The sequence below is a fragment of the Dendropsophus ebraccatus genome, chromosome 12 (assembly GCF_027789765.1).
Source record: "Dendropsophus ebraccatus isolate aDenEbr1 chromosome 12, aDenEbr1.pat, whole genome shotgun sequence".
Classification (NCBI taxonomy): Eukaryota; Metazoa; Chordata; class Amphibia; order Anura; family Hylidae; genus Dendropsophus; species Dendropsophus ebraccatus.
In genome coordinates, this window is record NC_091465.1 from 29,059,896 (window position 1) to 29,085,786 (window position 25,891).

At 43.5% G+C, this 25,891-nt stretch overlaps 1 protein-coding gene across 2 annotated transcripts in view; it reads right to left on the bottom strand.

Annotated features, from left to right (window-relative positions):
• Positions 1–2,397: 2,397 nt before the first annotated feature.
• The window catches only part of PANK4 (pantothenate kinase 4 (inactive)), a 30,790-nt gene continuing 7,296 nt past the window's right edge, over positions 2,398–25,891 (bottom strand). The window contains exons 5-19 of one of the 2 annotated variants that reach the window (XM_069947841.1): positions 25,301–25,393; positions 24,179–24,332; positions 23,864–24,045; positions 22,302–22,383; positions 22,003–22,103; positions 18,677–18,832; positions 18,214–18,326; positions 16,028–16,115; positions 13,439–13,590; positions 11,544–11,599; positions 10,291–10,340; positions 9,785–9,889; positions 9,473–9,573; positions 4,025–4,093; positions 2,398–2,695 (exon numbers count right to left, since the gene is read on the bottom strand). In XM_069947841.1, coding sequence (XP_069803942.1) covers positions 2,482–2,695; positions 4,025–4,093; positions 9,473–9,573; positions 9,785–9,889; positions 10,291–10,340; positions 11,544–11,599; positions 13,439–13,590; positions 16,028–16,115; positions 18,214–18,326; positions 18,677–18,832; positions 22,003–22,103; positions 22,302–22,383; positions 23,864–24,045; positions 24,179–24,332; positions 25,301–25,393 — 1,716 coding nt within the window. In that variant the 3' untranslated portion in view covers positions 2,398–2,481. Of the gene's footprint in view, positions 2,696–4,024; positions 4,094–9,472; positions 9,574–9,784; positions 9,890–10,290; positions 10,341–11,543; positions 11,600–13,438; positions 13,591–16,027; positions 16,116–18,213; positions 18,327–18,676; positions 18,833–22,002; positions 22,104–22,301; positions 22,384–23,863; positions 24,046–24,178; positions 24,333–25,300; positions 25,394–25,891 lie in introns of those variants that run through there. The other variant, XM_069947842.1, reaches the window with a different exon arrangement.

The following is a 25,891-nucleotide window of genomic DNA, read 5'->3' on the forward strand; positions in this document are numbered from 1 at the left end:
TCAGGTTGTGTGTGGTATTACAATTCAGTGCCATTCATTTCACTGGAACCAAGCTGCAAAACCCACACCAACTAGAGACAAGAGTAGTGCTGTTTTTAGAAGAAAGCAGCCACGTTTTTCTAAGAGGGCATTCACATGTCAATATTCTCTGCTCTGGGCCTCGGAGCCCCCAGCAAACACAGGACCATGCACAATCTTATATTCTTTAATATGACTGTATAATATTCAGAGTCGAACCACAATCTCCCAATGATGGATACAGGGATGAAGAAAGGGATCGGGATGTTGTTCTTTTTGTTGGAGCTAAGGCTCTTGTCACACATTGCATTCACTCCTTTCCATTCAGCCTCTGCTCGACCAGTGCACATTACAGTTCCTGTTTTTTGGTATATGGATAATAACTGCTCCTCCGTACAGATGCATGGAATAAACCAAACATATGCTATGTAGTGTACACTTTCTTTTTTAAAGGTTGGAGCTTATGAGTGATGAATGCCATTAAACCCATAGACTGGAAGCTCAGATGTATACTGCAAAAGCAGCGAGAAAGGACCCTAGCCACAGCCAACAGTGAAGGTTCCTCTAAGGTTTGGCCAAGTATGCACAGGCATGACCTTTTTATATTGTGTAGTCAATATATACTAAAATAACATGGTATTACTAACCTATACTTGAGGTTTCTGACACCTTATTGGAGGGACCTTGAAAAATGAAGAAACATTTGGATGGAGTTACCATTACATTTTTCTGTAAACATAAAGGGGGAGATTTATCAAACTGGTGTAAAGTAGAACTGACTCAGTTGCCCCTATCAATCAATCAGATTCCCCCTTTCTACTTTTTAGGGTAGCTTCACACGTACCTTATCGCAGCTGATATTCTGCTGCGGATCATCAGCTGCTCAGCCGTGAGTGGCTGAGCATAACTGTGCTCAGCCAATCGCGGCTGAGCACAGTTATGATGCAGCAGAGGGGGGCCGGCATGGAGGACGGCAGGAGCGGGCCCGAAGATGACGTCTTTTACAAGATTACAGACGGGGTCGGTCGACACGGATCAGGTATGTATAGTGCACTACACTTCCAGGTACACGGGCGGGGGGCGGGGAACACGGGAAGGGGGCCATTCACATACATAACATACATTACAAAGTTGTATAACTTTGTAATGTGTATTATTTTGCGAATAATTTCTTAGCGCCGCACTACCCCTTTAAAACTGGTTGCTCGGAAGCACATGCATAGCAACTAATCTAAGATCTCAAATTAATCAGTTCTTCAAAGATGTGGTGTCACTTCTCTTACTCTTCAAGAAGAACATGACAATGCATTACTAGGAGTAGATCCTAAATACAGGAAATGGCCAAGTCTAACTTTTTATGAAGTTCCAGTTTTGGTTAAAAATTGCAGACAAACCCACCACATTGTGAACACAGTTATTAGATTATGTGGCAATCGGACTCTCGTAAGTGAGAACTTTACCTCACACCCTGCTCACGCACAAGATCATAGGACACCTGCTATTCCGTAAGATGACTTACACTCCAGGTAAATTTTCACTTAATGGGCATTGGTTTTTACTTCTTCTTACAAACGCCCAATAGTACACCACCTTGCTAGAATGAAAGATGTCAAGGAGCAGAAGACAACTAGGAAATGTCCAACACTAGCATGTTTTATAGAAAGTATGCCAAATTCTTACCTTTCAGGGAGTAATGGGTACGTACTACGGAATCTGCGCAGAGAACTTCCTGCGGATTGTGCCACTTGACCCCCCCCCCCCCCTGAATCTCCGCCCATCCCATAGACTCTGCGTGGATTCTGTAATGTGAAGGGTACCCTTAGGGTAGCTTCACACGTACAGCATCACAGCGGATTTTCTGCTGCGAATCCGCAGCACTTAGACTAAATGAATGAACACAGCATCAAATCTGCACCATCAAATCTGCTGCTTTAGAAAGTTTAGCACATGCCCAATACAAATGAATGACTGCTAAAGACCATAACATGGTAGTGGCACAGCACCCTGGTGCAAAATTCTTGGAGAAGCAAAATCTGGTGAGTATTGCACCCCCTAACCCTGTGAAGTGAGCGGTGATGCATACAGCCTATGCATTGCTGCTCAGTACTGTACTGTCCCTTTCCCTACAGGTATATTCCACAATCACACCTGGCGAATTTAGAATATGCAGTATATTCACCAGGTTAGGGGTACAATACACCTCTTAGCTTCCTAGGATCTTGATTGTAAAGCTGAATGGATATAAAAATTATATGCAAAACGCATGGATGGGTCGTATATAATTTAAATTTATTTATATATTTATATGGGTGCATATTGTCCCTTTTATCTCAGCACAGAAGCACAATATAAATACAGCAATATATCCCCCCCCCCCTCCCCTTCCCTGTAATAAAAATACATTCTTTACAATCGAATAAAACTAGTGCTGAGGAATATGTGGAGGTGAGACGCCAGGTTTCCTCATTTGGGTGGAGTCTCGTATTTGAAAACAACGCTAAAGAGTTTGCCTCCCAGTCTCTCGGCCAGCCACGAGTTCTTGATGACGGCCAGTTTCAGGCTTTCGCACTGCAGGACTGCATAGTAGTTGGTGTGGATAGCTCGGCCCATCCCTTCTATGATAACCAGGTCTGTGTTCCTCTCTTTCACCAACATGGCAAGGCTTTTATCTAAGCGACTGTAGACACAAAAGGTGCAAAACTTTTATATCAGAACAAGGAAGCAACCAACCAGCGAGCTATATAAAACATCAATAATGCATTCTGGGTATTGGAACAAGTCATATGGAAGAATTCACAAGGGTTAAGCACACAGATTGATTTTTACACCAACCAGTAGGGGCACATTTAAAGCGAATCTGTACCCACAATCTGCACTAGCTCTGCTCGACGCCCCCCTCTAAAAAACAACCTTTAAACTTGCAGCCCTGTTTAAAATTGGCATGGCCTAGAGTATCTGTGCCCTAGGCCTGCGACACCTCTCAGTCTCTCCTCCCCGCCCTCTTCATCATTAGGAATACCCCTGGGCAGGATTTCTCCTAATCACCACTTGTCTGAATACTGCACAGTTGCCTTAACAATCCAGCCCAGATGCAAGCCTCAGGGACGGGTACTCTAGGCCACGCGAAATTGACACAGGGCTGCAAGTTGTTTTTTAGGACAATAACTGCATCACTTGCCGGAAGGACCCCAGGACAGATCTTGGATTAAAAGTAGCTGACGGTACAAGCGGTTTGGGGGGAGAGGGGGGCTAGATTGTGGGTACAGAGTCGCTTTAAGCAATTCCAGAGAGCAATATTCTAGAGAATAATTTTTGGTGTTGGCATGTGGTATTAGTTGCTCAGCCAATCAATAGCTGCAGTGGTGTCCCGCACTAAGCAGCCCCATACCTGAAAGTGCTGTATTATTGAATTCGGGGCTCTGTGATATCAGCTGTTACAGGGGAGCAATAAAGGTAAAAATGTGCGCTCAATAATTGAAATGGCAACGCCAAAGATGATGATTAGTTGGCACTTTTACACGGGCCTTTTAAAGGGAATAAGTGTTTCTAGGGCCATAAAGACTTGTCAGGTCCTTGGCACCTTGAAAAGCAGCCCCGGGGACCTAACAGGTGAGAGAAGAACAATGTTCTAATGCCCCTCTCCTGTGCAGCCATGACTGGCCATGGAGTGCTGTTCTCTTGACCCGTCAGGTCCAGGAGCTGGTTTCTTTAAGAGATACAATATAATTGTCCTTACTAAAGACTTTATAGTTCAAATCTATGTGCATCTAAAACTTGCTTTCCTGGTAAAGGCAGGGCTACGTCCATGTTGGTCCAGACACAGGAAGAAGTTTCCAAACAATCATCTGTTCATCTGTGTTATTGACCCTTCTGTCTCTGCTTCAGCCATGATAGAACAGAGGGCTGGCAGTATAAAACGTACAGTAGTGAGCGCCATAAGTTATATTTCATGCACAGTAAAGAATACATTTATTTTGATGGACAAACCCCTTTAATCCAGACTCACCTAAGGTCTAAGCAAGGAGAACTTGAGCCAGTTTGCACCAATATCAACCTCTCATCCTGTAATGCAGACCTAAGCAGAAAAAAAAAGATCAAAAACAACTCAAAGTTATCCTTTAAGAGGGAAGTGCTCATGTGTAGACATATTGCCAAAGGACCAGAACATAGCTAGGATAAACACAGCATATAAGACTTCTTACATAGCTATTGTTTCAATCATGTTTTTCATGTTCCTTTTGCACACAAGGACTATACAGTAATGGCCTTTTTACACAGGACGATTACGGTATGTGCACACTGAGAAATCCGGGTGGATCACGCTCGCCTGTGCCATAGACTCCATTCAATGGTCAGGCGGATTCCGCTGTCCGCCGTAAGAATAAACTAGTTCATTGTTTGGGTGGACTACGGAATCTGCCCAACCATAGAATGAAGTCTTTGGGACCGGAAGGGATGCGCAAGGGCGATAGCTGCAGAATCTGCGGTGGGTGATCCGCCTGGATTCCTGAGTGTGCACATACCCTTATCAGGCAAATAAGCATTTCCAGCAATTAGTTGCTGTGAATTGTTTTGTAGGCTGTCCACATTTGGGGGCAGAACTACAGACCCATTCATTTAAATCACCTCATTCACATGTTCTGTATGTGTTCTGGGGCTGTGATTTCTGTTCCTCCCCATCCCAAAAAGCCCCTAGTACGGATACCCAATTGGGGCACAGATCACTACTTTATATTAAATAGGTTTGTGCATTGCTGACAACTAGAGATGAGCGAACCCGAACATGCTCGATCCGAACCCGAACTTTCAGCATTTGATTAGCGGTGGCTGCTGAACTTGGATAAAGCCCTAAGGCTATGTGGAAATCATGGATATAGTCATTGGCTGTATCCATGTTTTCCAGACAACCTTAGAGCTTTATCCAAGTTCAGCAGCCACCGCTAATCAAATGCCGAACGTTCGGGTTCGGATGGACTCGAACCCGAACCCGGTTCGCTCATCTCTACTGACAACCTATGGACCACTTTTTCTTTTTTTTCTTTTTTTTTTTTTTTATAGATAAAAATGCTTTCAGATTCATTATCTACTTCCCCATTTTTTTTTTTTAATTCTCAATTTTATTAAGGATTTTAAATTTTTGTAAAAACAACAGTGCACACACACTTGAAGGGGAGAACGGTACAACCATGAAAACACTCATGGAAAAACATAAGGAATCAAACAGCAACAGCAGTTGTTTGTGGTACATATACCAAGTGCATCACACAACCCACCGCGGGGGGGGTAACCTTTAAAGGGTATGAAGAATAAGAAAGAGGACTACCACTCGGACCAAAACCGAGGAGTAGTTTCTGAAAGAAATAAAGAAGCGGGGGAAAGAGAAGGGGAGAACAAGCGCGGAGACAGCAGGAGGGGGGAGCAGGGGGGGAGGGAGAGGGGTGGGGGAACCCAGGGCCACGACTCACTGAGCCAGAAGAGTCCTGTACTCGGCAGTCTCGATGAATTGGTCCCAGTAGAACCACGTCCGAAAGAACACAGAGTTCCGTTCGTGTAACTGTGCAGTGAGGTCCTCCATATGTTTAATGTCCTCCATCCTGCGAAACCACATGGCGATACTGGGGGGTTCAGGGCGGCGCCATAGGGCCGGGATACACGCTCGCACTGCATTGACCAGATGCCGGAGGACAGAGCGTCGGTAGGATTTCAGGGAGATGTCGGAAATATGTAGGAGAAAGAGCGACGGAGAGAAGGGGAGCGGGCGGTCAGTAAAGGTAGAGAAGATTCGCCACACTTCTTTCCAGAAAGGTACCAATTTGGGACAACTCCAAAAAGTGTGTGTGCGAGGGTGCCCTCCTCACCGCAATTTCTCCAACATAATGGCGAGACCTCCGGAAAAATCTGATGAAGCCGAGTGGGAACCCAGTACCAACGGGAAAGTAATTTATAACCAGCTTCCTGCAGAGGAGACGAAATGGAAGAAGAATGGGTGCAAGTGAAAATTCTGTCCACTTGAGCCGCAGAGAATAAGATACCCAAATCACCCTCCCAGGCAGCGAGAAATGAGGGAGGTGGGTCTTCCGGTGGGGAGCTAAGCAGACTGTACAGGAGGGAGAGAGAGTGACGGATGGGGCCAGTGCCTAGACAAAGCGTTATGGAGTGCGGGAACGGGCAAAACCAGAGGGATTCGGGAGAGAGTGGAGAAAGTGATGGAGTTGTAGCGCCCTCCAGAATCCTATAGGGGCCGGGTCTGTGAGATCTTTGAGCTCAGCAAGGGACAGCCACGTGGAGCCTTGGAGAAAAGCGGCAGCTCGGAAGGAACCAGCCCGAGACCATGCCCGGAAGATAGGGTCCTCCCTGCTAACCGGGAAAGCAGGATTATCCAGGATCGGGAACAGGGGTGGGGGGCCAGAAAGCCGTCGGAAAGATGTTTTTGACACAATTTCAAGGTGGGAGCAATGGTGGGGTGAGGGCCGGTAAAGAAAGAGGCGGCCGGTATCCATGGGGCTGCCAACAATGAGATTGGGGAGAGTGACATCTTCAAGCCCACCCATAATTTAGTGGGGGCGTGGCGGTGCCAGTCTAATACCCGAGAGAGATAGGCAGCAACATAGTAATGGTAAAGGTTGGGGAGACAGATACCGCCTCTCGTCTTAGGGCGGTACAGGATTAATTTGGCTAAACAGGGTTGTTTGTGTGCCCAGATGAATTTCGTGAGGAGAGAGGAAAGCTGGCGGAAGTAAGACAAGGGCACCGTCACAGGGAGGGCTTGAAAAAGATAAAGCAGACGCGGCAGAATGTTCATTTTAAAAATTGAACAGAACCCAAACCAGTTCGAATCGGGGAAAAAATAACCTTAAAGAGGTCGGAGACAGCTGGCGTCAACTGAACTCCTAGGTATGTTAAAGAAGACCGTGCCCAGCGGAAGGGGAATAATGGTTCCAGCGAGGTGACAACAGAAGAGGGGAGTGAGAGATTGAGTGCCTCAGACTTTTGTAAGTTAATCTTGTAGTTAGAGAGGGTTTGATAGCGTGAAAGTTCAGAAAGAAGATTAGGAAGGGAGAACAAGAGGTCGTCCGCGTAAGCTGCGACTGTGTGATCCACCGACCCCACTCGTATCCCGGAGATGTTCGCATTGTTTCTCACGTGTCTAAGAAAAGGCTCGAGCGTGAGAATAAAGATAAGAGGGGAAAGGGGGCAACCTTGCCGGGTTCCATTCGCTATAGGGAATGGAAGGGAGAGAAGGCAGTTGACCGAGACCTGGGCCGTAGGATGCGAGTATAAGGAGCCAATCCACTCCAACATATTAGGTCCAAGACCGAGATGTCTGAGTGTGGTAAAGAGGAATGGCCAACTGACTTGATCAAAGGCCTTCTCGGCGTCCGTAGAAAGGAGCATGGCGGGGAGGTCAGAGGAACGGGCATGGTGAATGAGGTTAATTGCCCTCGTAGTGTTATCCCGGGCCTCCCGGGTGGGCATCAAGCCCACTTGGTCAAGGTGAATAATGGGTTGGAGTAAAGGGGTGAGGCGGGCAGCTAATATTTTTGCAAAAAATTTAAGATCTAGGTTCAGGAGGGAGATAGGGCGATAATTTTGACACTGAGAGGGGTCTTTACCCTCTTTGGGGATAACAGAGATATGAGCACGTAGGGAGTCCGGGGGAAGAGTGGAGCCGGTGGAGACAGAATTGTAGGCGGACAGGAAGTGGTCCCGGAGTAAGGGACCGAAGGCCTTGTAGTAAGGTAGAGTGAGGCCATAGGGTCCTGGCACCTTGCCAGAGGGGGAGCACTTAATCGCCCAGTCCCATTCCGTGGTGGTGATGGGAGATTCAAGCTTCCCCATTTTTTTTTCTATCTACAGGGCTGGGCACGTGGCCCATAAAAGAAGTTGCTCTCAGGAACATCTTCCAGTGTGAGGCTGAGGAAATATATTATAGCAGAGTTGACAATCAGCATATGGGTGACGGCAGGGTCATGGGGGGATTCATTTCGTTATCCCAATCTGTACAGTCATGTACTTTAGTTGCTGGCGGAGAAAGGTATGGTCACAAAAGATAAGGCCTGTGGCTTGTGTGAGGGAGCATAGGGTGCGCCCCACCCCTAAAAGAACGGGTAACTTAGGTCGCATAGCTCTGTGCGTGTAGAAAATATAGGAAAGTATAAAATCTCACATATGCCTGGTTATATTTAAGAACTCTCTTAGCAGAGGAGTCCATACTGTCAGCTACAGTTTTAAGCCTTTATTTTCCAGTTACAGAAAATCGGATTGCCTCCCTCAAAGTTTTAGGCAATGATTTTGTCAAATGGCATTCCCATATTGCCGTATTGTAATCACCAATGGGGGGGGGGGGTTATAATTTAAATGATGAGAAGGAAATGTCACACAGTCCTACCTCCAGAGTTATAATGTACAGTAGCTTGACCCCTATGGACTTCATTCCAGATACGACAACTGTTCGATGTTACATTGATTTGGTCATGAAAAAGTAATTACTCCAAAGTGTCCCAGGACCAGTTTTTAAAAACAACAAAGCCTGACTGTATGCAGCCTGTGTGGCGTTAACGTACTACCATGGCTGCAGCATCTCCAGACTTGTCTCCCATCCGGCACATATGGGGTGTCAATTTTCGACAATTGCAAAAGAAAGCTCCCAACTCCTCCAGCCTACATCACCTTCTCCCTAAGCAGACACAACTGCTGCAACTTTACTGATGCAATAGTCTGCAATGAAATTAGATGTTCTGCAACAGCATTGGATGAGGAATTAGCAGGAGTAATTGTGTGGGCTGTATAGCTAGAGGTATAACCAGAAGGAAGAGGGAGATTGTGATCCCGCTGTATAGAGCTCTAGTGACCGCACATCTGGAATACTGTGTCCAGTTCTGGAAACCTCATCTACAAAAAGATATTGACAAGATAGAACAGGTCCAAAGACGGGCTACAAAAATGGTGGAGGGTGCCAGACATAAACCATATCAGGAAAGACTTAAGGATTTGAATCTGTAAAGTCTGGAGGAAAGAAGGGAAAGCTGGAAAATGATCGAAACCTTTAAATATGTTAAAAGACAAAACAAGGTTTAGGAGGGAAGTGTTTTTAGAAAAAAAAAAATTTAACTCAAGAAGAGGACACAGTGAGAGGTTAGTTAGGGGAAAGATCAGAAGCAATGTAAGAAAATAATATTTTACTGAAAGAGTAGTAGATGCTTGGAACAAACTTCCAGCAGATGTGGTCGGTAAATCTACAATAACAGAATATAAACCTGCCTGGGATAAACCTATATCTATCCTAAGATAATAAGAAGGGAAACCTATATCTATCCTAAGATAATAAGAAGGGAAACCTATATCTATCCTAAGATAATAAGGGAAATACTAACAGGGCAGACTAGATGGGCCAGGGGTCTTTTTCTGCTGACAATCTTCAATGTTTCTATGAAAAAAAAACACATAGGCTTACTGTATTACTGTATCCATGTCGGCGATTCGCTCTGTGACGATCAGGGACTCATTGTAGGTGACGTCATTAAGAGCAGGTCCTGAATTACATGCCAGGATTACCTGTAAAACCAAAACAGCCAAAATTTTGCACATGGCACAGGTTTCCAAAGAACCCAAGAAAAAACAAACACAGGTGTTCTTTAGAGAGGCATTCACAATTAGAGAATAATCTATGGAATGGCTGTACTACACCAGAATCATACATTGTAATTGAAGGTTGCCGATTCTCCCTTGCAGAGACTTTAGTACAGAAGAAGAGATAAGACTGTACCTCTGTACCTCTGGAGAGCAGTTCCCGGACGAATGGGAAAACTCCCAGGATGATATCAATGCCGCTGTTGTCCACGAATATTAAGGCACATTTATGTGGAGGGCCCTGGAATACAGAACATATGCTTATAATCAATCATAAAAGACCCTAAAGCTACATTTATACAAGAGGAAGCAAAGTGTGAGATTTCCCACAATGCATTTGAAATAATCAAAGCTACATTGAATTGCTAATGACATGTCTCATAACCTAAAGCAGCATCGAGGCAGCCCCCTCCATAACAATTCCCAGAGTGATCTGAACCGAGATCTAAAACTGCATATAACCCCTATCCTGTAGTGTAAACCGATGCATAACATTATTGACCATTGTTATAAATATATACACACATACACAGTACATATAAAATATTGGTGCAGACTGCAGAGACATAAAGCAGCAGCATTTCTAGCTAGAAATCTATGTATCTATTAGCGTATGAAAATCACAAGTTAAAAGAATCCTACCTTTAACCTTGCGATCCAAGCGCAATAGGTGTCTACAAGCCATGGCCTACCTGTTAGGAAAGGGACAAAAATAAAACAGAACATAAAAGGGCTCAGACATGTATAACAGAACATCAAAGCTTCACAAAGATGGCCGCATGACACGTCTGTGTATGCAGTCTGAACCACAATATCTACTGGGAAACGTTTTTTGAACTTCCTGGACTAGAATATTTATGATATGGACACAGTTAAAATGATCAGGTTTCCAGATTCTGCTTTGACGGTGTGGGACTAAATAACACGGGACACAGGACAAGAAACACTGGACAGAGTATGAGTGGGGTTCCCATTAAGGTCCCCACGCACCTTGAAAAACTGTCGGACAAATAATCATCCGGCCATCAGTTATCTCTTCCATCTTCCCCTGTCCCGCCCATACACAACAAGTCCCTGTATGTGACTTTGTAGCTTCTTTGTAATGCTGGGAGGGTTAATCTGAGGTCAGGTTGGTGACGAAGTCACTGTGATTAATCCCTCCAGCATTACAAAGTTATAGATAGGGACTGGTTTACATCAGCCGTTTGGGAAGTGTGGGTGTGTGTGTGTGTGTGTGTGTGTGTGTGTGTGTGTGTGTGTGTGTGTGTGTGTGTGTGGGTGGGTGGGTGGGTGTGTGTGTGTGTGTGTGGGTGGGTGTGTGGGTGGGTGTGTGGGTGGGTGGGTGTGTGGGTGGGTGTGTGGGTGGGTGGGTGGGTGGGTGTGTGGGTGGGTGGGTGGGTGGGTGTGTGGGTGGGGGTGTGTGGGTGGGTGTGTGTGGGTGGGTGGGTGGGTGGGTGTGTGTGGGGGGGGGGGTGGGTGTGTGTGTGGGTGTGTGGGTGTGTGTGGGGGGGTGGGTGTGTGTGGGTGGGTGTGGGTGTGTGGGTGGGTGGGTGGGTGGGTGGGTGTGTGTGGGTGGGTGGGTGTGGGTGGGTGGGTGGGTGTGGGTGGGTGGGTGTGTGTGGGTGGGTGGGTGTGTGTGGGTGGGTGGTTACCTGATAAAAAAAAAAAGCTCACACAGTTTTTTGTGTCTTTAGCAGAAAGCACAGCTCAGAACTGGGAGAAGGAGACTGAATAGATGAGAACAAGTATGAAAGGTATTGTTAGTCTCACCATAGGCAGCAACATATGAAAAGTTATCTGCTGTTCCCATAATTACACCAACTAAACCCCATTATACATTAGTAGACAGTCGCATTACTCATTACAACATCATTGCACGTATTCTCCAAACTCACCTTGTAACTTCTTCTTTGCTTCTTCAAATCCAAACTCGGGGTCACACTCTAAGACCCTGAATTAGATAGAAGGAAGAGAGTGATGTTACATTTCCCTGCAGTTCACTGTGCAAGATCATGAGTAAATAAACAAAAAAAAAAAAAAAAAAGGAAAATTTACAATACAGCTAGAGGCAGAAGGTGACTACTGACGTGACGTCTATGGTCACTTGTTCTCTTAATATTTGTTGCTTCCCCCAGTTGTGATGTACCAAGAATGGTTACTATTATTACCACAATAAATATTATAGTTGGGCAAAGCCACCGGCAGTGGCTGATGCCAACGTCTATAGTATATCATCTCCTCCTATAACATTCACAATGACCCAGAAAGCAGAGGGGTGGGCTGCCTTAGTTTCCATGTAGCGCTGGAGGGATTATCAGCCGAATTGGAGCCCCCTGCAATACTATGCCAGCCTGGAGGTCTCCTGAAGTAGACCCTTTAAAAGGGGCTATCCTCTGGATAGGACATCAATATTAGATAGGGGGTCTCACTTCCACCACCCATGTCAAGCAACTGTTTAAAGGTGCTGCAGCCCTTGCATGGAACTGCAGCACTGCCCCATTCACTTGAATGGGTTGTTGCTGAAGTTCCTTATACTGCCGCTACACAAAGTACAGTGATGCAGTGCTCACACAAGCATTACAGCCTATTCAAATAGCTGATCAAGAGGATGCCAGGAGTTGGATCCTGCTGATCTAATACTGACGGCCTAATAGTACACAGATCTGTTCTGATGAGGGGCAACACAACCCCCCCCCCCCCCCCCCCCCCAAGAAAAAAAAAAATAGAATGAATATAAAATTATATATATATATATATATATATATATACGGATGCTTCCTTTTGGAGAAGACTGGTTTTGTTCACAATTCCTAGTCTTGTTTTAAGGCTCCGTAAAAGGGAACCTGTCAGGTTTTTTTATGCTGCCCTAGCCATAAAACACCCAGCGGTTTGACAGATAGATCTCTACCTATATCCATACAGGGCAAGATCAAACAAGCCCAGCAAGGTGAGGAGAAGCCACTGGGGGCCTCCCGGATGACTTGCAGTTCAGGCAACATGAAATTGATGACAGCTTCCCCTTAAAGGTCAACGTACACTTTATGCTGATGGCTTAACATGTGACATAAGTGTAAAGTGTATGGGTCTCTCCCAACACTCCACTGACAGATGATGCCAGTGGAGATAGGGTGTCATGGGTAGGAATGCCCCTGGGCAGGATTTCTCGTATTCATTACTTGTCTGAACACTACACAGGTGCCTAAACAATCCAGCACATGTGCAGTGTTCAGACAAGTAATGAATACGAGAAATCCTGCCTGGGGCATTACTAATGATGAAGAGGGACAGAGAGGCGGTGCAGGCATAGGGTATAGACACTATAGGCCACGCCAATTTGGCACGGGCTGCAAGTTTAAAAGTAGTTTTTTAGGACAATAACTGCATCACCTGCCGAACGGACCCCAGGACAGATCTTAGATTAAAGGCAGCTATCTGAAGGTACAAGCTATCTGGGGAGCAGATTGTGGGTACAGAGTTGATTTAACTTTTAGATTCTGGGATAAACTGTGTTTTTTTAGTCTTTTAAAACTTGGAAACCCAGAAGCGAGTTCAAGTACTAAAACAGACATGGGACCCATTGAAAGGGTAATCCTATCACATTTATGGCTTATTCACAGGTCGGACGAGGGGTCCTAGCTGTGGACTTGCACAGAGCAGACATTTATGGACTATCCTATAGATAGTCCATAATCTTGCTTTATAGATATGATGTAACGATGAACCATACATTGTAAAACTTATTGTAATAATCTACAGACGATACGGTGACTGTAAAACATTGAACACCTACTCGGAGACTGCTTTTGCTCCCCAGTCAAAGACATTGCCTGCTAACAGTCCTTTCACCAGTGCAAACTGTTTCTCCTCCCAGCCCAATGTATCCAAAGATCTGAGAACTTTCTGATAATATTTTAACGCTATGTCATTTTCCTTCTGCTTTACCTGGAAGAAAAACATGAGAGACTGGATTTTACAAAAGGAAAGGCTTTCTTACCCAGGCCCGGATTGCTTGCTCCATGACCCCTCCGGTCATTTTCCTCTTAGGTTCATGGCCTCTATTGGACCAACAAGTCACTGTTACCAGCATGCTGACATGAACAACACTTATACAGGGAAAAATATAACAAGATGGCACATAGAACAGAGGTAAAGTTATCTCCATAGCGTCAGTGGATGAACATATGCATCTTACCTCTGGGTATTCAGGAAATAATGTGGCAAACTTTAAGGGGTACTTATTAGCTGCTATATGTACTGCAGGAAGTGTGGTTTATTTTCATTCAGACACAGTGCTCTCTGCTGACATCTCTGGCTGAGACAGGAACTGCCCTGAGCAGGAGAGATTTTCTATGGGGATTTGCTACTGCTCTGGACAGTTCCTGTCTCCGCCAGAGATGGCAGCAGAGAGCACAGTGTCTGAATGAAAATAAAACAGCATTTCCTGCAGGACATACAGCAGTTGATAAGTATGGGAATTTATATAACTGTCTGACACCTGTTGATTTTCGCTAGATAAACCCTTTAAGTTAACGCAATTGATGGGACCCTTGTGATCCCCTCTATAGGACCCTTAATTGCTTTGTTTTGAAGGGGCAGGTCTGAGTAAGTACCCCTCGAAGTGTGTCCCTGCACCCCACCCACTACACTGACATTTTCCATTCCATAGCTTGACTACAGTAGTTCCACAGTGTTGCTGCTTAGCTTCGGGCTTTGTACCTTGTCTAAATTGCTTACAAGATTGGAGACGTGCGAGTAAATGAATGCTAATGACCTCATTACATATTCATAAGCCGGAAGATCACGGAACGCTTCTAAAATGACACTTAAATGAGCAGCTCGGCTCAGTATAAGCTGCTGTACAAGCCTGTGAATGCTAAATGGCTTCTTATGTGTTGGCTGCTGGCTACAGCCCTCTAAATATTAATCCGCATCTTGACAGGAGTGTTAAGTTGTGCATCCGGAGTGTTAGCAAGCTGCTATATTATCACATCAACTAAAAGATATAAATTCTCTCCATAACTGACAATGAGGAAGACAGAGAGGGATTGCTGCATTAGGGGAGGGGAGACTTACATCGGGCTGTATAATCTTCTTAATGCAAGGCATTAAAAATCACAGCATTTACAACAATTGCTCAATTATATACCCATTACCAGAATTGCTTCTTCCCTGCAATAAAGACAACCTAAAAGTTAAAAGGGGTTCTGCGTCGAAAATATTTTTCTTTCAAATCATCTCGTTCCAGAAAGTTATATAGATTTGTAATTTACTTCTATTTAAAAATCTCAAGTTTTGACATACTTATCAGCTGCTGTATGTCCTGCAGGAAGTGGTGTTTTTTTTTTTTTAGTCTGACACGGTGCTTTTTGCTGCCACCACTGTCCGAGACAGGAACTGTCCAGAGCAGGAGAGGTTTTCTATGCGAATTGGTTACTGCTCTGGACAGTTCCTGTCTTGGACAGAGGTGGCAGTAGAAAGCACTGTGTCAGACTGAAAAGAAAAAACACCACTTCCTGCAGAACATACAGCAGCTGATAAGTATGGGAAGACTGTAGATTTTTTAATTAAAGTAAATAACAAATCTATATAACTTTCTGAACCAGTTGATTTGAAAGAAAAAGGTTTTAGCTTGAGTACTTCTTTAAATTTCCTATATCTTTCCTCCCAATTTACCCTACTCCTACTGACTTCAATGGAAGATTGGGAACAGCACGAAAAAGAAGCAACAGGTCACTCTGGGCAGTTACATTACAGTGAAATGAATGGGGAGCTTCAGGACTAGGGCCCCGGTACTGACAGCAACTCGGAGAAAGCATTGCAAAACAGGCAAAACCATTGAAGTGTCACTGTCGTATTTTTTTTGCAGAAATCAATAGTACAGACAATTTTAAGAAACTTTATAATTGGGTTTATTATACAAACATGCCATATCTGCATTCAAAAAGACTTTCCCCAGGCCCCCCCCCCAGTCAGTGCCCCCTGTTTCTTTTCTCTTTTTGAACTGTTAGAATAACTTTGTGCTAATCATTGCAATCATAACAGAAAAGAAAAGAGCGACTTACCTGCAATCATAACCTACATAAGCAAAGTAAAAAGGCATAATACTATAGACACAGACTACACAGCTATTATAGGAGCCATTATAGGAGAAACAGGACCCAGCCCTGGATATTGCCATCTTCTCCAATATTGGGTGGTGAGAACCTTTGCAGGACCCCTGACTCCAGAGGAACTGTATTGTTAGCATGCAAGCAGTTGGGAATTGTCCCAAGGGTCAAGAAAAATAGATGTGAAGGGGGAAACAAAGCACTTCTATTTTGATTGTGATTTTTCGTATGGGGCTTGTCACAATGGTAAAAGCACATACACATAGACTCACCTTTGAGTAGGGGTCAGGGAAATTGAACTCATTTAGGCAGTGCTCCCGGGTGTCTAGAAGGCTGCGGACTGTCAGTGACCCATAAGCGCTGCAAAAGATTGCAAGATGTATATACTGTAAGTGCATGATAGAATGATGCAGGTGTGGAAGGTTTAATATGGATCACAGCTCAGTAGCAGAAAGCTGTGAAAATAATAAGGATTCTTGTAATCTTTCCATATCATAAAATGTGCATAAATCTGCTTAGGGAATCTTTGGACTGTCACAAGTGCAATATGTTTCATGAAGAATGCATATACATAAACATATTCCCGAAGCAGCTATACGGAACAGTGGTAGCAGATGCTCTTGGAGCTCAAAGTCACATAAGAAACCAGTACTATAAATGTTGCATAGAAGGTCTGGGCTCCAGCTACGGATTTTGCCGATGTTATGTTACTTCTTACTCGAATTAGGCCACGTTCATCACATAAGTTTGGCAGAGTTGTCAGAAAATAAGCAGAACAGTATGCTGTATACTGCAGAGTATCTGTGCAATGTCCATTGATATCGATAGACAGAATATTGTTTTACTGGTATACTGACTTATCTGCCACACATAGGCCACTTATCTAATGTGAACAATGCCTTACATATAAGGAGCCTGTAGCTTATGGAAGACTAAGGGCCCGTTCACACTGCAGAAAGCAGGTGGAAATTACGAGCAGAATCCCTGCTGTGGACTCCGCTTGGAATTCCGCCTGCCTCAATGTTAAGTATAGGGCGCCTCTGCTCTTCGCGTCTTTCCTCTGAAACAACTGGCATGCCAGTCAATTGACATTCCTAGCAGAGCTCAGCTGGAGTTTCATTCGGAATTTCTGCCTGTTTTCCAAAGTGTGAACGGCCCTTACAAGGAAGTGCCTATTTACTTGTGTGATCCCATAAGGCTAGTTTGACCACATGTTGCATGGCCATAGACCGCAGTGTTGGGCATCCTTATCTGAACAAATGTTACATGTCAAGTGCTACAGGCAAGTATCCATTTTCTCTAACCAGGGTGTCACTTTGTATGTGACTACTAAGTGGGTACCACGGTTCTCTCTCTCCTCAAATTACAGATTCAGAGTTCTCACATTGCCTTAACACAAATGCATAAAAGCGGAATAAATTAAATAAAAAGCCCTAACCAAATTAAATGCAGCATGGAGGATAGCAGTAGGCACATCACCTTAAAAAATTATGTGCTTACAATGTTCTGCACCGTCATAACAGCAGATCAAAGACACCAATGCCATGCCAGATCTGCTGCGTTATGTACACCAAGAGCACCCAATGAACACCACTCACTATAGTGGGATTAGGCAGGATTTCGGCATGGTTTCCAGCATTTTACCAGACAAAATGGCGTTTCACACGGTGCAATTTTGTCGATAATATTTGCTGGAATCTGTGATGTAAATATAGCCACTGTTCTCACTAAAAACATTAGTCAGCTTAAGGGTACCTTCACACGTACCGGATTCACAGCAGATTTCACCCTGCGACTTTGCAGCGAAATCCGCTGCGGATCCATGTAGTGTGAAGGTCTATGGGGTTACACATCTGAAGCGGAATTTTAATTCCACTGTGGATATGTAAGCTGGCCCCTTTAACTCACCCCCCCGCTGCCCACAGGCCTCGGCCCGGAGCATACATTAACGACAGGAGCCTCAAACACAGCCGCTACGCCAAGCAGGTAATGTAAGCTCCGGGCCGGGGCTGCAGGTGGTCAAAGGGCCGGGTCACATACTGGCAGCAGAATGAAAATTCCGCTGCAGGTATATGACCCATTCAACTTCACACTAACAGGATCCGCAGTGGATTTCGCAGCGAACTCGCAACATGTAATCCGCTGCGGATCCGGTACGTGTGAAGCTACCCTAAGGGTATGTTTACACTGAGTAAAATCGGCGGAATCTCGTCTGCCTCAGTGTCCCCCAGTTAACTTGTCAATTGTTTGCACAGAGAGCGGCAGGAGCAGAGGTGCGAGCCCTCCCATAGATATACTGTGGGACACTGAGGCAGGCAGGATTCCGCTGCGGAGAGCTCCACCACAGAATTCCGCTGATTTTAGTCGATGTGAACGCACCCTAACACGTTGCTGCATTTTAGATTATACAGGACCAACAAAAAGTTACAAATAAAAACACAATTCTTACAATACTTACAAGGGTTGATGTCGCAGGGTCTGTAACTTATTCCAGTACTTCTGCTGGAACTTCTCAGCTCGGTCCACTGCATCTTTTGCGTCCGGCTGACTGGCTACAGCACGTTTAGCTACCTTATAAATACAGAGATGGTCATTGGCGTTTTCATCAATATTCTATGATGCAATAAACAATATCTGATCATCGGCAATTCTCTATGAACGCTCATACAACACTATATTCACTGTAGATGATAGAGCTGTACAGGACAGAAACTGACTATCCATATAGGCCCATAAGAAACATTAATGCCATTTTTTTTCTTTCAATAGACATTATAGAAAAGGAAAAATCGGCAGATAATATAAGAACCTTGTAGCAAATAAAAAATTGTAAAAATATACAAAAAAAATGCTGTCATCTGCAAAGTAACCAGATGGGGGCACCAAAGTCCCAAATATTATAATGTCATAACATTACTTACTCCTTCTAAAGCATCTTCAAAGCAAGTGAGCCAATATTCCCGTGCCATTGCATCTTCTGTAAGGTCAACCGTATCAGGTACATAGGAAGAAGGGTCAAAGAGCAAAGGAAGATTTACTAGTTGTCGTTCCAGACGGTCCATCTCCAACATGTCAAACTGTGGAACACAAGGCCAGAGTATGAAGTGTAACCTACTGCGCTACCAGCTGGAAGTCACAGACCGGGACAAAGGTGTTTGTGTAAGGAGACATGTTATAGGCAGTAGATGTGATGTATGATTGCCACTGATCTAAAGCCTCCTAGGTCTATGCCAGTAAACATAAATGCTATGCACAACAGGGAGACAATCTAAACATTACACAATCTGCTTTAACCAACACCCGGCTGTGGCTTTCCTCTGGTGACTAAGTAAGAAAGAGGTTTTATATCACTTTCCCATGGAGATCTCTGCTCAGTGATCAACATCACATATAACAGGATCTGCTATATGTGTTTTCTTCTTTGGCCAGTCACTTATGCCCCTAACATTTTACCCCTCTTGGCCTATGTAGGCATATGGATGACAGAGGGTCTGGAAAAGCAGTGCCCAGTCTGGTGAACCTGGCAGGTCCCTGCAATACATGGACGACATTTTACTTGTATGGCTGCCATACAGAAGAAGCAACAGTTGATTGACAGAGATTAGAGAAGCCAGACCTGTGGTGATCAACTGATCGCTTACCTATAAATGTTCAATAGGGTGAAATAGAGAAATACATGGCTTCGGCTTAGGTTTAATGAGATTTAAAGCCACTTTGCAAAGAGGTTTTTTTTTTTTTAAGAATTTATCTTTTTTATGTCTACAGCTCTAATATGTTGTCTTGGTAGTCATGTCCACTTTCATCATGCCTTAAATCAAAAGTACATCTTTGCACATAGAAAAAAGAAAGTCCTGCAGAAAAAAAAATAAATAAATAGCTGCTTTTCTCCAAACACTTTTGTCCTCAGTTAGTGTGCGATACTGTAAAACCTCACACAACATGAGGCCAGGTGTGGCTTCCTGTATGTGACCTATAATGACTGGTACTTTCATATTATCATCCCCCTGCATACAAAGATGCATCCTTACAGTGTACAGAGCACTTTGAGACTGTTCATACAAGTTTTGAACAGGCTATATTATATATACTAGGATGTTATTGAAGTTGCCAAAATGACTCCACCTCTCTGACATGACTCAGTTCCCTTTGGCTCCTTGGCTGAAGCTTCATTCCATAAACCTTCTCCTTGTCCTCTCTATGTATATAATACTAGGAGGACTCTGTTCAGGCTGCATTTAAAAAGGGGTTCTCCAGAGTTAGGAACATGGGCACGAGTGCAAAGACGAGTGCATGACTCTGGCCTACAGTTTTGGGTGCAGGTTTTGCAACTCAGTTCCATTGAAGTGAATAGAGTTTAATTGCAAACTACATCTGAACTGGAGACAAAGGTGGTGCTGGGGACATGGGGAAGGGGGCCATTCACTTAAATTACACACATTACAATGTTTTATAACTTTGTAATGTGTGTTATTTAGTGAAAAGATTTTTACACCGTACTACCCCTTTAAAAAGTGTTCCCGCCATTAAAAACAACTTTTGACATGTCAGACATGTCAAAAGCTATTGATCGCAGCAGATCTCTAATTCAGAGCTGCTGTGATCAGGAGATATAGCCGGGGAGAGATTGTTGCAGCTGTGCGATTCACTCCTTGGCCTCTTGTTTAATTCTGACAGTTTAGCCTCATAGATTTACATTGTCGGAATTAGAGAGCGGCCAGGAGTGGATGGCGCTGCTGCCGCACTCTCTCCCTGGCTATGTCTCCTGATGGCAGCGCCAATAAGCAGTGAACAGTCAGATGACATGTAAAAAGTTATTTTTAATGACAAGTTAACAACTCATTAATATCAGTAAAACGTTAACACACAATTGGTGACAGATGTCAGTGACTGGAGCTCTATCAGCTGTGCTATGTTCTAAGACACATACAACACCTATTCACTTCTACATTCCTTCAGGAATGAATAAACAGGTTGTTTAGTCAGTGGGGAATGCAATGTACCTGGCCACCATCACATTCAGACTATGGCTGGGTTCACACTACGTATATTTCAGTCAGTATTGTGGTCCTCATATTGCAACCAAAACCAGGAGTGGATTAAAAACACAGAAAGGATCTGTTCACACAATGGTGAAATTGAGTGGATGGCCGTCATATAACAGTAAATAACGACCATTATTTCAATACAACAGCCGTTGTTTTAAAATAACAGCAAATATTTGCCATTAAATGGCGGCCATCCACTCAATTTCAACATTGTGTGAACAGTTTTTGGTTGCAATATGAGGACCACAATACTGACTGAAATATACGTAGTGTGAACATAGCCTTAAAGTGATGTATGTGCGGATCAGGCCGTCCGCCCAGAGGGAAACATTAATTCTGCCCTCACAATAAACAAAAGACAGCAACGGGACAAAAACACAATTCTACAAGCACCAACATGTAACATGGTACTTACTGAAAACTGAAGATATAAAAAATGAAGGAAGGAGAAAATTAAAAAAAGAAAAGAATGAAAAGAAATGATAAGATTGTGTAACAATGAAAACATGAATAAATTAATAAATCAAATATATGGGGGGGGGGGGGGGGGGGGGGGTTAAAAAAAAAAATGAATAGAAATGCACAAGACAAAATCAAAGTGTGACCAAGGCTGAATAGGTATCAAACCTTGCAGGAATCCAGAACTTACAGAGCACTATTACTAGTCCTGGATCAGGGTCTGAGGCTCCTATGAAAGCTGATCAGAATGGGGTATAGGCTCATAGAATGTTTACATGGTGCAGTTAATGAACGCGGTAACCCTGTCAATATGGTTTTACCACAAAAGGTTGCAAAATTTTTGGTAAGGATAGATGATGAGCAGAAAAAACACAGTTACTGTATGTGACTAGTACAACGTGTGCCAACCCTTAGAGCGCCTCTGCTATTTGTAGCTCTGTCTAAAAAGCGACCCATTATTATTCTCATTCTATAAGTAAGGAACTAACTGGGTTGAATTTTAGAAGAAAAATTTCGCCCAGAAGGTACTCCAAATTCTACTTCTTTCTAAGAAAATAAACTTTTTCACTTTGTCCAATCCTGACAGCACCCATTTAATCAGGTGGTGCTGTCATGATGGAGTCATAAAAACCGAATTATCGGTAAGTCATAATTCTGACTTTTGTAACTGAGAAATAAATGAAACTATAAAAATAATAATAATAATAATAATAATAATTAAATCTTTAGGTAAAAGTACTCACTGTTCCACTTCGCGACCTCTGCATGGGGAAGACATCTGGAGAGGTGCTCATGAGCCCGGAGCTGCCAGCATAGTTCTCCCCCCAGCTGTACAGGTTGGGATCTAGAAAGAGAAAAGAAAAAAGGAGAGAGAACATTTACTATAATCACTTTACTAATATTCCAGTATTGGGATTGAAATTCGGTTCAGAAGAAATATAAGGTCTGGGTAAAATATGGATGCTAAAATGTAACTGTATACAGCCATCCGAACCAGGTCTGATACACAGCCTAAAACGTCATTTTCTGTATCCATACTTACTATCTTCCTCAGCGCCTTTCAGAAATGCGCCAATTGCCCCGAGGTAACCCTCATGCCTGAGAAAAAGTGCCTGGACTTCTCCCTATAGGAAGATGAAGGGACTGCAATAAGCATGCAGCAGTACAGACAGAACAGGTATGATTGTATTTAGCATTAATTAAATGGGGCTGCCCCATGAAAACTATAGCCACAAGTAAAAGTGTTCAGGGGGCAGGAAAAACATAAAAAGACACGGGCTCCATCCTGATACATTAGCCTAGCACCGAAAACAGGAAGCTCCCAGGAACAGGACTGGCCCAGCCCAGATGGCACTGGCAGAAGATCAGCAATAGGAGAGTTTACGTATTTTATGTTTTAGTGACTACTTGAGAATTTCTAAGGGTGCATTCACTCTAAGATTGTGCCTTTAAAAGCATGTATACAAACAATGGCATCCAAGGATACCAATGTATCTAAAAACAGAGAGGAACAGGCCACATATACTTTAATAGCCCAATATAGTCAACTGTTCAGGTCATTTTCTGATCACATACATGTCTGTATTTGGACCCACCAATAGATTCACAGGTGCAAAGGGGCAAAATGAGACAAAACCCCTTTAATGGTGTGTTCACACCTACAGGATCTGCAGCTGATTTTCTGCAGCAGATTTTATTTAAATAACTGAACACAGCATCAAATCTGCTGCAGATCCTGTAGGTGTGAACGCACCCTAAAAAAGGGATATGCCAATGAAAATAATTTCTGGTTTCAGAAAATTATATAGATTTGTAATTTACTTCTATTTAAAAATCTCAACTCTTCCCGCACTTATCAGCTGCTGTATGTCCTGCAGGAAGTGGTGTATTTTTTCAAGTATGACACATTGGTTTCTGCTGACATCTCTCTCGGAGACAGGAAATGTCACGAGCAGCAGCAAATCCCCATAGAAAACCAGTACTACTCTGGACAGGCTCGTCTCGGACAGAGGTGGCAGCAGAGAGCACTGTGTCAGACTGGAAAGGATACACCCCATCCTACGGGACATACAGCAGCTACAAAGTACTGAAAGACTTGAGATCTTTAAATAGAAGTAAATTACAAATCTATATAACTTCCTGAAACCAGCTGATTTGAAAGAAAAAAAAAGATTTTCTCTGAAGTACCCCTTTAAGCCAATAATTTATATGTAACACATGAAGGTATGAGCTAAGCCCATTAAATCTGACCATGTGAATCAGTAAGGTTGTGTTCACACTTGCATCAGAGGATCAATTGCAGATTCTTGATATCTGACAGGAATAATGGAGCAGCAGCTTATTTTCAAATCAAAACAACAGGCCACAGTGGAGACTGATTTTAACCCGATAAACTGCATCATGGTTTCCATTTGACAGAAGTCGCAATGCAATCGCAATGTGAACAGAGCCGCAAAGTTTCACAAAAAGTGAATTTCACATTGGCACATTGCATAGGACGCATACACAGAATAATCTGCAAGTAGCCTAAAACTTTATAATTTATCTAATGAAAACCTTTCACATGCTGAGCGGAGCCATTTCATTGCATCCATTCTCACTTACCTTGGAGAAGAAGTTAATGCTGTACGTGATGGTGTGCATTGTAACAGGGTGACCTCGGATAAAGAAACCCCCGAAGTATACTTGAGAAAGGTTATATTGTTTGGCATAGAGACAAGCCAACTGGCCGATGTCATTGCTGATCATGTGTAATAAGCTTTTTGCCATGTCTTCTTTGGAGAATTCTAGAGCAGAAAGAAATCAATGAAACAGACAATTTAATCGGAATATAATTTTTTTTTCTATGATCATTTGAACCAGTTATTTTTTTCCCTGATATTTTTATTCTATTTTTTTTTTTGTAATGAGGTTCATTACCTTTATCTACAGTGGCAGACTTGCCAAAGCTACTTGCAATCAGATTTCCTGTTAATCCTAAAATTTGGTATGCGCCTCCATATATATCTTTCACCAGCATGTCAACATTTGTATGTTGTCCTTTGGCAGCCAGCTGCAGCAACTCATCAAACTTCTGTAGAAGACAAAAGTGTTGTCATCCCTTCCTTCCAAGTGATGGCGGACAATGCAGGGTTTGATACTACTACACTGAATGGAAACATACGGTGGGGGAGATTTATTAAACATGGTGTAAAGTGAAACTGGCTCAGTCGCCCCCAGCAACCAATCAGATTTCACCTTTCATTCCTCACAGACTCTTTTAAAAATGAAAGGTGGAATCTGATTGGTTGCTAGGGGCAATTGAGCCAGTTTCACTCTACACCATGTTTGATAAATCTCCCCCGGTATATACAAGTGACATGACCAGATAGTGTCACAATATGGGCCCCCTTTTACACAGGCCAATTATCAGTGTCACTGTCGTTTAAATTTGTTTGCAGAAATCAATAGTCCAGGCGATTTTAAGAAACTTTGTAATTGGGTTTATTAGCTGAAAAATGCATTTTTATCATGAAAAAGCAGTTTGAAGCTCTCCCCCCTGTCTTCATGGTTTTCTATGGAGAGGGGAGGGGTGGAGGGAGATTAGGAACCAAAACAGGACAACGAAGAGTTAATTTACAGCTACACCAACGGCTATCTCCTCTGAAGTCAGCACTGACCTCTTTGACCTCCAAATACCGGCTTTTACACAGGTCCCGCTGTGTAATCATTTGTTCTCTGCTGGCGACTAATCACCCTCTTCCCCTCTCTATAGGTTACACAGGGCTCGACTGATGTAAAAGTCAAGATTTCCTGATAATGAGCAGTGAATGAGAGAGAGAATGGCGGGGGGGGGGCCTGGGGAAAGACTTTTTGAATGCAGATAATGGCATTTTTGCCTAATAAACACAATTACAAAGCTTTTTAAAATCACCTGTACTATTGATTTCTGCAAAAAACAAAACAAAAAAAAAACAGTGACCCTTTAAATGGCCGCATAAAACTATATAGGGATGGATTATTCGGCCCGGCCGCTTGACAACTGGAAGCGGTAGTCCTGACCTTTGTCTTTGTAAGCAAGGCTCCGAGCCCCCAGAATGTGCCGCCTCCTATAGAGCTTCCTCCAATACGTTCAAACTTGTCTTCAGTCTCTACCTGCCAAGGAACACAGAGACTCCATGTCATGAGTTTTACTGAATGCCATGCGTAGATCGTGCAGGTCATGTCATGTATTAGGATGCTGATCAATCACAAGGAATGTGAATAGAACATAATCCAAAGGAATAAAACAAATACAAAGTTCTAAACTAGGGAAAAAGAAAATCTTGAAACTTCTATTTACGGTGATAAGCAACAAATGCTTTCTCTCCCATAGAACGTAATACATGTATACAATCATGTAACTGTATGAAGATCTAGCAAAAGGAAAATGGTTCCCAATCTGGCTGGCCGGTCACCAGCTGTTGTGTAACTACAACTCCTAGCAGGCTGTGACATCCTGAACCACAGGAGATCTCCGGTCTAGAACCACTTGCGGCTACGATGATACCGACCGCGCATTGCTATGTGTAATAGTGTTGCACGGCCGACAGCTGATGACTGAACAAACAGTTAATATACTACCTGTCCACGTTCCCAGCCAGTGATTGGCTG